We start from the raw sequence: 13,741 nt of genomic DNA, 5'->3' as shown, positions 1-13,741 counted from the left end.
CGTGGCGCAAGTCTTATTCGCTTCCTATTGTTTTTGGATAAATATTGCGGTGTTGTTTGCCGGTGCTTTGTCTGAAATTTAAGAAGACTGAGCATATTTTCAGTCATCATCTTAGGGCATCGAGATGGCCCGCAGGTATGACTCAAGAACCACCATATTCTCTCCAGAAGGGAGGCTGTATCAAGTTGAATATGCAATGGAAGCCATCGGCCACGCCGGTACATGCTTGGGAATCAGAACCCCTGATGGAATAGTTCTAGCAGCTGAGAAGCGTAACATGAATAAGCTTCTTGATGAGGTTGACTTCTCAGAGAAAATCTATAAACTCCATGAGAACATGGCATGCAGTGTTGCTGGCATCACCTCAGATGCAAATGTTTTGACGAACGAGCTGCGCCTGATCTCGCAGAGGTATCTTCTTCAATATGGAGAGCCAATTCCTTGTGAGCAGTTGGTCACTATGCTCTGTGATCTCAAGCAGGCATACACCCAGTTTGGAGGGAAAAGGCCGTTTGGTGTGTCCATCCTGTACATTGGTTGGGACAAGCACTATGGATATCAGCTGTACCAGTCTGACCCAAGTGGAAACTACAGTGGATGGAAGGCGACATGCATTGGAAGTAACAGTGCTGCTGCAGTTTCTATCCTCAAACAGGATTACAAGGAAGACATGGAGATAAAAGCTGCAATCATGCTGGCCATGAAGGTGATGAGCAAAACTCTGGATGTCACCAAGCTGGCTGCTGACAAGATAGAGCTCGCTGTTCTGTCTCGGGGGCAGGGCAAGACCAGTCTGAGGATCCTGCCAGAGAAAGAGGTGACAGGGTACATCACCCTACATGAAAAGGAGGAGGCAAAGGCAGAAGAGGAGAAGAAGAAGGAGAAGGATGGTAAAGCATCTTCATCAAAGTGAGTGGCCTGAGGTGTCAAAAGAACAATGACTGAAGCTTTTGACCTGTGTTGGCGATCATACATTCACAGGATTACTTGTCATGTCCAGTACTGTGAAATACACTTGGATTGTGGTCTGTTAATTTGTTAGTTAAATTTCAACTATGTAGGTTGCAGGTAGTGCCTAGCTACTAATCCATGCATTCACAAGCCAAGGTCAACCACACATGCCCACTATTTCAAAATTTAATGTTTAAACTTTTGTTCATGATTCTGCTCCCCCCCCCTCCACCACCAGCAGGTGTATTTAAATAAGTGACTACTGACTAGTTTGTCCAACTGACTTAAAACACATCACTTATGTTTCTTTTTCAGGCATACTTACATACTTGAAGGACTGACTATGCATATCAGACCTATCTTTATAGATCATTTTCTGTCACAGATCAAGGAATTACAATCTAAGGGTAGTTATCACTTCGCTCAAATATGGAAATTTAAAAGGCATTAAATGGTTAGCAGTTGATTTTAACAGATGCTAGGCAGTAGGCATAGCATTTTGCTCAGAAACTACCCTCTTTACAATAGTCGATACTTATGAGAAATCTTGCTAGGCAAGGTTGGAGATGAAAATTTGTCAATGTTTTACTTGCTGTTGTATAGGCAAGCTGTTCCCAATGGCCAATACCATGCCTTTTCATAAACTATAGTAACTTTTGATCGCATCATAGCTCTGCATAGTCGAAGCTGTTTTTGAATGCTATGGAAAGCTAGTCGATTGCTAAAAACAACCCATTGGGGAATACAATAAGACTATTTTTAGTTTTGACTTTTTATTTTGTGCATCTAATACGGCCATCAGAATTCGTGGGCAAAAGTGTGTACCTATCGCAAAAGTACGTTGGACGAAAATGCCTCCGCAAAATCTTTGTACGATTAGGTTCGTAGGCGCTAAAGTACGCAAGGACAAGTACGGATCGCTAGAGGACCCAACATAACCTGACCTGACCTCACTAACTGAACTTAGTAGCACATAAAAATTAAAAAGAGTCCAGTATGTACATCCTCACGAGCTCGATGAGAGCGGCCAAGTGGCCTTCTTTAACTCGAACACCTTGAAGGTAAGGTAAAGTAAGGTAAAAAACTAGCCCAACAAAACCCAGCCCAACCTAATTTAATCTACACTATTGTCCAAACGTACGTAATGCCATAAGTACCTACATTTGCGATATGCACTTTAGTCCTACCCATATTTGCTGACGTACATTTGCCATAAGAACATTTGCGAAGCATCCTTTGTTGTCAACCCACCCAGCACAGTGCGAGGCAGACTCGCCGGTACCTGGCAGGCGAGAGCCTTGGGCGAGAGGGCGCCGACATTCGTGCATAGATGGCGCTTCTGCCTGGACATAGGCGAAACTACGGAGGATCGCTTTGGCTAATGAGTGGGCAAATCATACAGAGCTGTAGATGAATATGTTGTTTTAGATCTATACGAGGTCCTGCATGTTCACAACACTATATGTTGTCATCTGTAGATCTCCACGAGACATTTCCCCACCAAGAACGGTCGCTCATTCGTTCATTAGTTCAAAGGTACCCAGCTGTTTAGATTATATGTTAATGTGTGGATATGCAGGTCGTTGGGCAGATCCATAGACTCCTGTATATGTAGGTACAGGTCTCGCCGGTTTAAACGGTAGGTTTTGCACCTAGAAAAATTAGTGTACTTCAGGCTATATCTTCGTCGTCTTAAGCTTTTACTTGTTGAAGATGCGATCGACTTGTTGGTTCTCAAGCCGGCCATGATCGTGTAAAATGGCTTCATCGTAGATCGATTAGTTTCTAAGATATAACCGGAAATGTAAATGTGCAAAACCTACCGCTTAATCGCGCGAGAGCCGTACATAAGTCTATGGTAAATCACATCAACGAAGTTTCCGTCTCACTTTTGCCACCGGTTGGGCAATCAGCTGTTGGCACGGGGCTCTAACGCATATGATACACCAAAAACACTTACATGATAACACTCCACAGGCATACATTGCCGGAATACTAATCATGACGTACTGGTTGTCCGCATGGAACTGCGCAATCATGCTTCCAGTGCAATCTCTCGGACTAACTAATAAAACCGATGGTTGTTGCCGCAGGCTTTACAATGGTTGATTTAAACCATTTAATCTATCAGAGACCAGAGTAAGAGTAGTATGTACAGTCTGTCTTAAAAGTACCGCGCAAAGTGACGGTGGATCCATCAAGCCTGACTGAGGTAGGGCCTGCTATAATTTGAAAGTCACCAAACCAATTGATCTAGGGAATGGACGAGGATGTGAATTGCTTCGGTGACTCAAATTTAGTAGGCCCTTTCTCGGTCAGGCATGATGGATCCACCTAGCTGTAAGAATCTTGGATCCACCGTCACTTTGCGCGGTACTTTTAAGACAGACTGTACACTAGGATGTATTTACTTATCGTATGAGCGAACTGAAACAATTCGAACGTCAGCTGGTGTAAGCAATCAGCAAGTCTTGAATAGCTGTTTGGCTATAGAGACTTTATGCACTGAACGTTAATATTGTTTTATTCGTTTCGTACCACGCTATCATACATCAGCAGAGTGCATGAAAGCCAGTGTCGCCAGTGTCGAAAGTCGCACACGTCTTCTATACCGAAACATTGCCCACAAATGGGAAGCTAGGGCTTTGTCGATGAAAATGTTTTATAAAGAGTATGATCCATAACACTTCACCCACACAAACCGCAAACGAATGCCGTTACACCAAACACGGGGTACACCAAAACAGTATAAACACTGGCGCGGGTAGTGGTGAGATCTAATTTAGACTCCTTCGACTTTCGGCACATTCATTGTATGAGACATAACGTGGCGGAAAAGTGCCCACTTGGCACGGAAACCAACATTGCACATGGGACACTTTTTGGTGCCCAGTTTGGTCACGCAGCCCTTGAGGAACATGTCGAACGCAGTGACCTGCTGGGGGTGCGCGGCGGCGAGGTGCAACTCCAGCCGTCTGGTATCGTCGGCTCGGAACGGGCAGAAGAAGCACCGGTCGACACCGCCGCGCGTCTGGTAGCCGCCGCGGGGCTGGCTGTAGGCCTCCTGCTGCAGGGTCTGCGAGCACCGCTCCGTCAGGAACCGACCCACTGACAGCTGGCTCCAGCCGCCGGACGGAGGCGCCGCCGCTGGCGGACCCTTGGCCGTGGCCGCGCGCTCGTCCCGCCGCTCCGTCTTCGTGTCCCTGCCGGTCCTGGCACTGTCATGCGTACCATGGACAGCCCCTGTTTGGGCGCTGGCAGGTTGATTAGCAATGCCCTTGGCTCTCGTCTGGGCTGCTACCGAAACTTCCATTGGGCTGGGTCTGTCAGGTCTAGTAGTGCCCTTGGCTGCTAAGGGAGCTTCCACTGGGCACATCCTGTGGGTCATGTCAGGTTGACTAGAAGTGTCCTTGGCTCTTATCTGGGCTGCTACCGAAACTTCCGTTGGGTTGGGCTCACGGGTTCTGTCAGGTCGAGAAGTGACCTTGGTTCCTCCAGGAACTTCCGTGGTGCTTGGTCTATGGGTTCTGTCAGGTCGAGCAGTGTCCCTTCTTCCTGGAAGAACTTCCGTGGTGCTTGGTCTATGGGTTCTGTCGGGTCGAGCAGGGTCCCTTCTTCCTACAGAAACTTCTGTGGTGCTTGGTCTATGGGTTCTGTCAGGTCGAGCAGTGTCCCTTCTTCCTACAGAAACTTCCGTGGTGCTTGGTCTATGGGTTCTGTCAGGTCGAGCAGTATCCCTTCTTCCTACAGAAACTTCCGTGGTACTAGGCCTATGGGTTCTGCCAGGTCGCATAGTGTCCTTGGCTCCTACAGGAACTTCCGCAGGGTTAGGCCCATGGGATCTGTCAGGTCGAGAAGTGACCTCGGTTCCTCCAGGAACTTCCGTGGTGGTAGGTCTTTGGGTTCTGTCAGGTCGAACAGTGTCCTTGGCTCCTACAGGAACTTCCGCAGGGTTGGGTCCATGGGTTCTGTCAGGTCGAGAAGTGACCTTGGTTCCTCCAAGAACTTCCGTGGTGCTAGGTCTTTGGGTTCTATCAGGTCGAACAGTGTCCTTGGCTGCTATAGGAACCACAGGAACTGGGTCATCTTTTACCTCTGCATCATCCGTGTCATCAACTGACGCGGGGTCCTCGCTCTCCAAGACCCCTGGATCGTCGACATCTTCCACCTGCTCGTCGTGCTGCCCCAGGTGGTTCAGGAACTCGTCGTAGCTCACCTCTGCCGAGCACACCGGGCAGAAGTAGGGTGCGCTGCGCGGACCGGCGGTGCCGCGCACCCACAGTGAGTGGCACTCCACCAAGTGGCGGTCCATGTTGGCCAGAAGACGCGTGCCGAATCCGCAGATCGGCATCGGGCACTCGTAGCTCTCCGATCGCTCGCGCACGCAGGCACCGTTGCCGTGTTGGTTGTCCTTGCCGTAGTAGAAGGTGCCGCCACAGTCCTCGCAGATTCGGTTCCGCAGCGGCGCGGTTTTGTGGTACCACTTGATGTGATCTGCGTCGTGCTTGTGGTAGCAGTGTGGGAACGGGCAAAGGGAGCGGCGCGGCGGCGACCGACCCTTGATGTGCAGCCGCCGCACGTGTGCCGCGAACTCGCTGCGCTCGGCGAAGAAGCTGTCGCACATGGGACAGTCGTAGCGCCTCTGCCGGAGGCAGCGCGCCTGCTCTTCTGGCGGCGGTCCGGCGTTGCATGGGTCGGGGCGGGGCAGCTTGCCCGGCCGGCCGCCGCCGCTGTCCCAGCCCGGACGCTCGACGAAGTGGACGCACATCAGGTGCACCTGCAGGTGCGTCCGAACCTCGGTCGCGTAGAAGCAGAGGTGGCAGCTGTGCGGGAGGTTCTCGCTGCGCCGACGAGCCTCGTCCGTGTGCCAGTATGCGTGCCGACGCACCGCGACCGAAATACCGCGGAAGTTGCACTGTTCGCACGTGGTGATACCGTCGCAATTGTCGCTACGCACCGCCGATGCCGATGCCGCCTGCGACGATGATTCTGGTCTTGTTTGAAGCTTTGCGTCCGTACTTGGCTGAGGGGTTTCAACACTGGAGCGCACAGTCCCAGTATTGGAGTCGCTGGTCTTAACGTCAATGGGCTGCCTTTTCGACCCGCTCTCTGATTTGACAGCCTTGCCAATGCGAAGAGCTTTCAGCGCGGCAAGCTTCTTGCGCTTCAGTTCCTCGGCCCGCTTCTGTTCTTGTTCCTTCTCTCTGGCGGAGGCCAGGATTGCCAGCGCGCCGCTGGTTTCGGGCGGTGGCTTAGTGACCGGTCTTTGCTTTCGCACCATAGTTAGGTTCACCGTGATTTTCATTACCTTGTCCATGATAGTCTCTGAGTACAGCTTCTTCTTCTCGAGTATCAGCCGCACCAGGTTCCTCTTACCCTGTTCGAAGTTGTTCTCAATGGTGGAGAAAATGTCTGGACCCCGAATGTGCGGATGTCGCTGGCGAATGTGATTGGGCTGCCATGCGGCGAATTTCTCATCGCAGATCTTGCAGCGGAACAGTGCTGTGGCGCTGTCGTGTCTGTGGTAGTGCAGTGTAGCCTGAGTCAATGTCTCGCTCTTCTTATCGCACACGGGACATGGGAAGCCGTACAGCGCTTGGCGAGCACGACACAGCTCCTTCATTTGGGCATCCTGTGCCTCCTCCCGAGTAGTCTTTGCAGCCCCCTGTTCGCTGTACGTCCTAACACGGTTGGTCTGTCTTCCCTCTCGGCCAGTTTTTGTCTCCAGCCGGGCAGTTTTTGAACCCTCCCGATCGGTCTTTGCTCCCTCACCATCGGTCTTGGTCTTCATCCCCGGTTGATGCCCAGTTTTCTGTGCCGTCCGTTGCTCAGTCCTCTGAGCCGTCTGATGCTCCACCTTCTGCGTTGGCTGCTGCTCCACTCTCAGTGCCGGTTGACGGTTTACGCTCTGTGTCGGCTGGTGTTCAGCCCTCCGTGTCGGCTGGTGCTCTACCTTCTGTGCCGGCTCGTCATCAATAATTGTCACGTCGTCAGAGTCTGAGTCAAGCACAATCGGGGCGGGGATGGAGCGCTGGACGCCGTCGCAGAGCACCTTCTGCGGCCGCGGCGCTGACGCCGCGTCGTCGGCCGCGCGTGGCCGTTTTACCGGTGCGGGACGGTCGCTGGGGCCCGGCGCGATCTCTGCCAGGAAGTCGGGGTCGTCACAGTCGGAGGTGTCGGAGTCGCTGGACGCGGCGCGCTGACGGTCGGCCGGGTCGCTGGCTCGGCTGAGGCGGCGCAGTTTCGAGGGAGAGCTGCGTGCCACGGCCACCATGCGTCTCGGCCGGGGACGATTTCGGGACGGCTTTCCGTCAGCCGCTGATGAAGTGTGGGTGACGGCGGATGCCGAGGAAGCCTGCGCGGCAGAGGGCGCCGCTGTTTGTGCGACACCAGGCGCTGATGGTTGCGCGGTGGCCGGCGCGGTCTGAGCTGGTTCGGGGGCTGCGGCCGGCTTCTGGCGGGGCCGAGGGACGGTGACTGTCCGGCGCTTCTCCAACAAGTAGGTAGTCCACTCCGGCAGGTCGTCCTCGCACGAAACCTGGGGACAACGCAATACAAGTCACACGAAAAGAATACATATGCCGTACCATACTGCCTCGTGGACCCTCACTAATGAATGGTGATAGTTTGTGCTGTTGAATTCATGGGTCATCATCGACTCATTGACTCTATTCCTTACGAATGGATGTTTCACTGAACTGCGAACGTATCGAGCACAGGAAAGGAAAATAATTCGTCGAAGTGTTTATGCAGTGAATAGGATCGCTCCTGATCGACTCTGCGGCTAGCTCACTGGGTCTTTGCAAACTTAATATCTTCGTCACCAGTCACAACACTATTACATCATTGAATTAACAAAACTTTTGGGTGTGGTCGCAGTAGCGGCGGAACGCCTTCAATTAAGGGGGCGGGCACTGCCGACTTATGGTCCCATTCTTTCCATGCAACGCCCATAAGGCTAATGTTAAAATGTCAAATCAAGGGGGGGCACGGTGCCCCGGTGCCCTCCCCGTTCCGCCGCCTATGTGTGGTCGGGGATATCGCAGTCGGGTCGGGCTAGCACAGAACACCAGCTGGGTCGGCGCAGGGCGACTGCCGGGTGGGCGGGTGCGGAACGACCGCCGGGTGCAGGTGCAGAACTGAGAACGATCGCCGGGTGGGTGCAGAACGACCGAAGGGTGGGTGCAGAAGTGCCTGGGACGCCACGACCATGACGGCGGTTCGCAACTACCAGCGGTAGCTGCGAACATATCGAGCAACTTCCGCTGGTAGAGAGGGACCGTCAGGGTGGAGCTGGTTCGGCCCATCTCAACACCCAACAACCAGGTCGTTGCAGCCCCCGAGACTTGGCCGCAGGTGAGTGGGATCAGAAATGAATGTGTTTGGTAGAGACTAGAGGAAGTGCTGAGGTTAGCTAGGAAGGAGCGAGACTGAGAGAATGAGAGCGAGAGACAGAACGACTGATCTAATCTGATCAGGAGGCAGACGCGAATGATGAATGTTCCGGACTCGGTCGAGAGGTAGGTGCTAAGGGGGAAAATGTGTCTAGTCCTGGACGGCTGGCACATAGGTAGGCAACGATCTTCTCAGATACTGGTCATTCATTCGGCTGTGGCAAGACCGGGCAGAACATTGGGTGACGCGTCCCGGTCAGTAAATCGCTGGCGGCGGGTGGTGCCCTCGGGGGCGGGCGACATCGTGTCAGGTCGTGTTGCAGCAAACCAGGACGTCCGTGTCTTAACCAGGACGCTCCTGATAAGTCGACCCCCGCCCAGTACCCCGTGATGATTCCCACTTCTATATCCGACATCTGATCACCATGCGAATGCGTATTCAACGGATGCGATGGCAGTGACCCCTCCCTGATAGTGGCGATGCTGTGATGTTTAGACCTAACGGGCTAGAATGGTCCTCCCCACCCCCACCTCCTTGTACGGCATTTCCAGAAGCCCTATCGGTACGCAAACGCGAGAGACAAATTTATCGAAGAGCTGGTCTGTATTTGCGAACAGACAAACACGTACACGGCACCGATTACAGCGCTATCTACACAGCCATTCCTAACTAGTCACACCATCGAACGAAAGAGCAAATGCCGCCACACGTCAGCCTACCGCGCCTCCATAAAACGCTGCACACACAGGGACACGGGGCGAGGGACAGGGGGGAGGGGCACATGCGCAGCTGTCAGCCACCGACGTCCGACAAACAGCAGCTTCGCTCGCGGCGGGCGGGCGAGCGCGCAACAGCCTTGAGTGGCGCCAGCGAGAGCACTACAAAACAGAACGTCTCAGCTGGCGAGAACCTGAACCAGGAAATACGATCGCCGCCGACACGCAACAGCCCGTGGAACGTGCAGCGTTGCCGAGCGTGCCTCTGTACACCGCGGAGTCATTATGCCGCAACACGTCGCTAGTCCAACTTTGCTCGCTTGAAGAATGAGTCGATGCGGGGCTGGGTCTTGTCCGGCGTCAGCGTTCGCTTTTTGCGCGTGCTGTGCTGACTCTGACTGTGGGCGATGAGCAGCGCTTTGTCCGAGAACCTCGCCGAACACTTCAAACACTCGAATGTCTGCGAACTTTGTACACTGGCAGTAGCAGCGGGGGCGGCCGGCGGGTTGACCGCTGTGGTCCCCGCCGAGCTGGGCCTGTCGGGCGCCGGCGCCGGCCGTTCCCCTTCATCAGACGCGGCGCTGCGGCCGGCGCCGGCCGGCGGCCTCTCGCCCCCGTCCGCCGGTGCGGCAGCCCGGCCCGGCAGCACGTACTGAGACTCGTCGGCCTCATCGTCTGACAGCTGCAGCGGGTCCTCCTCGGCCGGGGAAGCCGTCGGCTGCTCAGAGTCGGAGGCCGCTGTCGGATCTTCAACAGCCGCACCAATTTTCGACCGCTGGCGCTTCCGGTAATGTGCGTACATGTTTTCATCCATGGGTGGACACTGGCTGATCCAGACGTGCTGTTCGGCCCCCACTCGGTCACGGCAGGACGAGTGTGCCACGTGCGGCATCATCAACCAGGTCTCATCGAACTGCCTAGAGCACCCAGGACACACATGTCGCTGGCGCCCACTGGCTAAACGTTGCAAGGTCTGCTTTGCGAACGCAAGATATGCGTAGTAGGCCTCACCGTGCTTATCCATCATGTGCTCCCTCATTTGCTTCCTCTGCCCTCTGATCAGGCAAAAGTGACACCAGAATTGACCAGCCATTGTGCCGGGCCTTCTTTTCGGCGACGTTTTGCGGCGGGCTGGAGCGGAGGCGGCCGGCGGGTTGACCGCTGTGGTCCCCGCCGAGCTGGGCCTGTCGGGCGCCGGCGCCGGCCGTTCCCCTCCCCCATCAGACGCGGCGCTGCGGCCGGCGCCGGCCGGCGGTCTCTCGGCGCCGTCCGCCGGTGCGGCAGCCCGGCCCGGCAGCACGGACCGAGGCTCGTCGGCCTCATCGTCTGACAGCTGCAGCGGGTCCGCCTCGGCCGGGGAAGCCGTCGGCTGCTCAGAGTCGGAGGCCGCTGGCGGATCCTCAACAGCTGCGAAGATCTTCATCCGCCCAGGCCTCTTGTCACCGCCGTACATATTATCCTGAATGGGTGGACACTGGCTGATCCAGACTTGCTGTTCGGCTCCCACCCGGTCACGACAGGACGAGTTTGCCACGTGCGGCATCAGCAGCCAGGTTTTGTCGAAATGTTCGAAGCAGCCAGGACACGAATATCCTCGGCGCCCACCGTGAGTAGTTCGCGTGTTCTGATTGGCGAACGCAAGAAATGCGTGGTAGGCCTCACCGTGCTTTTCGATCATGTGTACCTTCATTTCCCCCCTCTGCCCTCTGATCAGGCAGAAATGACACCAGAACTGGCCAGCCATTGGGCCATGACTATTCATCGGCGGTGTCTTGCGGCGGGCTGGAGCGGGGCGGGTAGCGGGCCTGGCGCCACCACTAGGAGACGCGCCCACACTGCCTGTGCGTGTGCCGGAGTCGGTGGTGCGCAGTTTGATCTTGAGCGGCGCCACGCGCGGCGCCGTCTCGGCCGCCGTGGGGTCTGCGCTGGGGTCGGTGTCGCTCTTCTCCAGCCAGGGCTCGGCCGACGGCCCGAGCTGCTGCCGGCAGGCGGCAGAGCGCACCAGGTGCAGATGAAACGACCACAGACGTTTGTTCTTGAACGGGCAGAATGGACACAAGTATAAGCCGCTCCTGTTGTCGCAAGAGCGGGCGAACTGCATGAAAGCGCCGTGCGCCTGCCGGTGAACGGTGTTCTGGTGGATACGCACTTTGTCCCTGGCGCCGGACATGGGGCAGTAGTGGCACCGGAACACCATTTTCGCGTGGCGAACGGCGGATGTCTGCCTCACCTTCAGAGCCTGGAACCCCGGCACGGTTGGCCGGTTGGCCGGGCCTGCTTTGAAGACGGTGCTTTTGGCGGTCTTCGGCGGCGAACCTGTGAACGGATCTTTTCCCTCCAACTTGAGCTGCCAGTGATGTTCCTCGGTCAGGTGAGCCACCAGATGCTCAAACGTCAGCTGCAGGTCGCACTGGGCCACCGGGCACAGGTAGGGCTCGTCGCGCGGTCCGGGCACGCCGCGCACCGCCACCGAGTGGCATGCGTGCATGTGTATACCGCCCACGGACTTCACCGAGCACGAGCACATCCGATACAGCGGATTCTTAGCCGTTGACCGGTTCACGATCCACTTGTGTGTCCGCACAATGTGCTTGTTGCGACGGTTGTTCGAACGGAACGAGGCGTCGCAGCTGCGGCAGTGCAGCGGTAGAAGCCCTTTGTGAAAGAGAGCGAGGTGCCTGGCCCCGGAAGGCGCGCAGCAGTACTTGACCGGGCACATGGATTCCGGCCGATTCAGTCCCGAGTGGTTAATCAACGCGTGCTCCTCGTACTCGGTGGGGATGTCGAAGAAATCGTCGCAGAACGGGCATGCAATGATGGCGGCCATCGCCTCGGTTACTCCGTCTGCGGGTTTAGCAGTCGCCTTCCTGCGCGGGACGCTTGACGAGCTGCCGGCCACGGCCGGTGTCAGCACCGGCGGCTCGGCGCCTGCTCCGCCCGTCACCTGCATCACTGTGATCGAGTCGAGGAAGTTGCGGTTGTCGATCCGGTTGACGCCGAACGCCTCCTCGCCGTCGGTCTTGATGCGCCACATGTGTGTGGTGCTCAGGTGGTCCACCAGCTCACGGAAAGGGAGCTTCTCCAGGCAGACGGGACAGTCGTACGGCCGAGACCGGGGGCCCGGGTAGCTGCGCACCTGCACAGAGTGGTTGTGCACGAAGTGCATCCACAGCAGCGACTTGTTGGACTCGCACTCGCTGCCCACTGCGTCGCACACGCACTCGGCCCCGTCGCCCACCTGAACACCCAGCTGCATCTGCGACTTGTGACTGATCTCAGCGTGTACGCCGATCGAGCGCTCCGAGCGACCCATCCTGTCGCAGAACGAACACTTGTGCTGCAGCGCCGCGGCGCCCTTGTGGAAGGTGGCGATGTGTTTCTCGGTGGTGGCCGGCGAGGACATGTTGTAGCAGTAGCGGAACGTGCACGTGCTGTCCGTGATGCCGTTGGAGCCCGAGTGCGCCAGCCGCATGTGGCGCATGTAGCGGTTGAGCGCCAGGAAGAAGGCGTCGCAGAAGGGGCAGTCGAGTCGGGCGGGGTCGTCGATCAGCTCGCTGATGCGGTGCCGGCCGAAGGCGCGAGCGGCGTCCAGCTGAGGGACCAGCGCCGGCGGCCGGGGGTTGGCCGGCGGCAGGGCGGTCACCGACACAGAGCGCGGCAGAGAGGCCACTGCTCGGGAGGCAGCCGCTGGCGACGACACAGAATCCAGCGGCGGCAGCAGCCCGCGGCTCCTGAACACCTTGGCGTTCACCTTGGCCAGGTCCGTGCCGCTCTCCTTGAGGCGCCAGGAGTGGTCTGCGGTGAGGTGCGCCTTGAGCTCCTCGTATCTCATGCTCACACCACACTCGAAGCACCTGTAGGGCTGCGGCCGCGGCCCGGGCGGCGACCGGTACGAAAGGAAGTGGTGCGTGCACAGGTGCTCGAGCGACGAGCGAGTCTTGCTTAGGTCGCAGCTGCATACCGCCTTCCCCATTAGAGTCCGCACGGGATGAGTGACACTGTGCATCTTCTTCATGTGCTCCCGCAGATAGCCTTTGGATGTGAATACACCATCGCACTTACGGCACCCCACTGTGCGCTTGGTCAGGTTCTTGTGGTAGACATGGGTGTGGCGACGATCATTTGCCAAGTAACAGTAACGAGCCCAGCATAGGCCCTCCGGGTTCTGGTGGTTGGAGCTTTTTAGCCCAGCGTGGTTCTTCCGGCCATGCATCATGTAATCATGCTCGTTGCTGAAGAACGCGTCGCAGAACGCGCAGTCGTAGATGGTGCAGCCCGAGACGGCGGCGCTGGCGGCGGACGAAGAGCCCGAGGCGCCGGCTCGATCAGCGGCCGCGGAGGACGTCAGGTGTCGCCCAGCCGCCTGCTTCACCAGCTTACCGGCCAACGCCACGGTGGTGCTCGGCTTGCGCGGCGACGGCTGAGTTTTTCTCTCCCTGGCACCCGCTCGGGAGTCCAGGAAGGTCCACTGGTGATTCTCCTGCATGTGCATGAACAGGCACTCGAACGAGAAGGTTCGATAGCAGAGCGGGCAGCCTACCTCCATGTCACGCACGTGGACGGGACTGCGGTATTCGACACCCGGACTGAAGGCCCAGCCGTGGCTCTGCTGCATGTGCTCAATCAGCTTGTGATACTCCAGCTTGAGCGGACACTTGGGACAGGTGTAGGGGGCGGCG

General features: G+C 56.6%; 1 protein-coding gene across 1 annotated transcript; it reads left to right on the top strand.

Annotated features, from left to right (window-relative positions):
* The first annotated feature begins 24 nt into the window (after positions 1 to 24).
* On the top strand, positions 25 to 1,034 carry LOC122370112 (proteasome subunit alpha type-4-like). Its single transcript, XM_043345378.1, has one exon. The coding sequence runs from the start codon at positions 125 to 127 to the stop codon at positions 911 to 913; it is 789 nt and encodes a 262-aa protein (XP_043201313.1). The 5' UTR covers positions 25 to 124; the 3' UTR covers positions 914 to 1,034.
* The last annotated feature ends 12,707 nt before the right edge of the window (positions 1,035 to 13,741 follow it).

The sequence above is a fragment of the Amphibalanus amphitrite genome, unplaced genomic scaffold, assembly GCF_019059575.1.
Source record: "Amphibalanus amphitrite isolate SeventyFive unplaced genomic scaffold, NRLGWU_Aamphi_draft 001100F_arrow, whole genome shotgun sequence".
Lineage (NCBI taxonomy): Eukaryota > Metazoa > Arthropoda > Thecostraca > Balanomorpha > Balanidae > Amphibalanus > Amphibalanus amphitrite.
The sequence above is the reverse complement of the archived record's forward strand: the minus strand, read 5'-3'. Positions and strand labels throughout refer to the sequence as shown.

Excerpts from the sequence above, each read along its gene's own strand:
- LOC122370112 (XM_043345378.1), top strand. The coding sequence starts at position 125 with ATGGCCCGCAGGTATGACTCAAGAACCACCATATTCTCTCCAGAAGGG.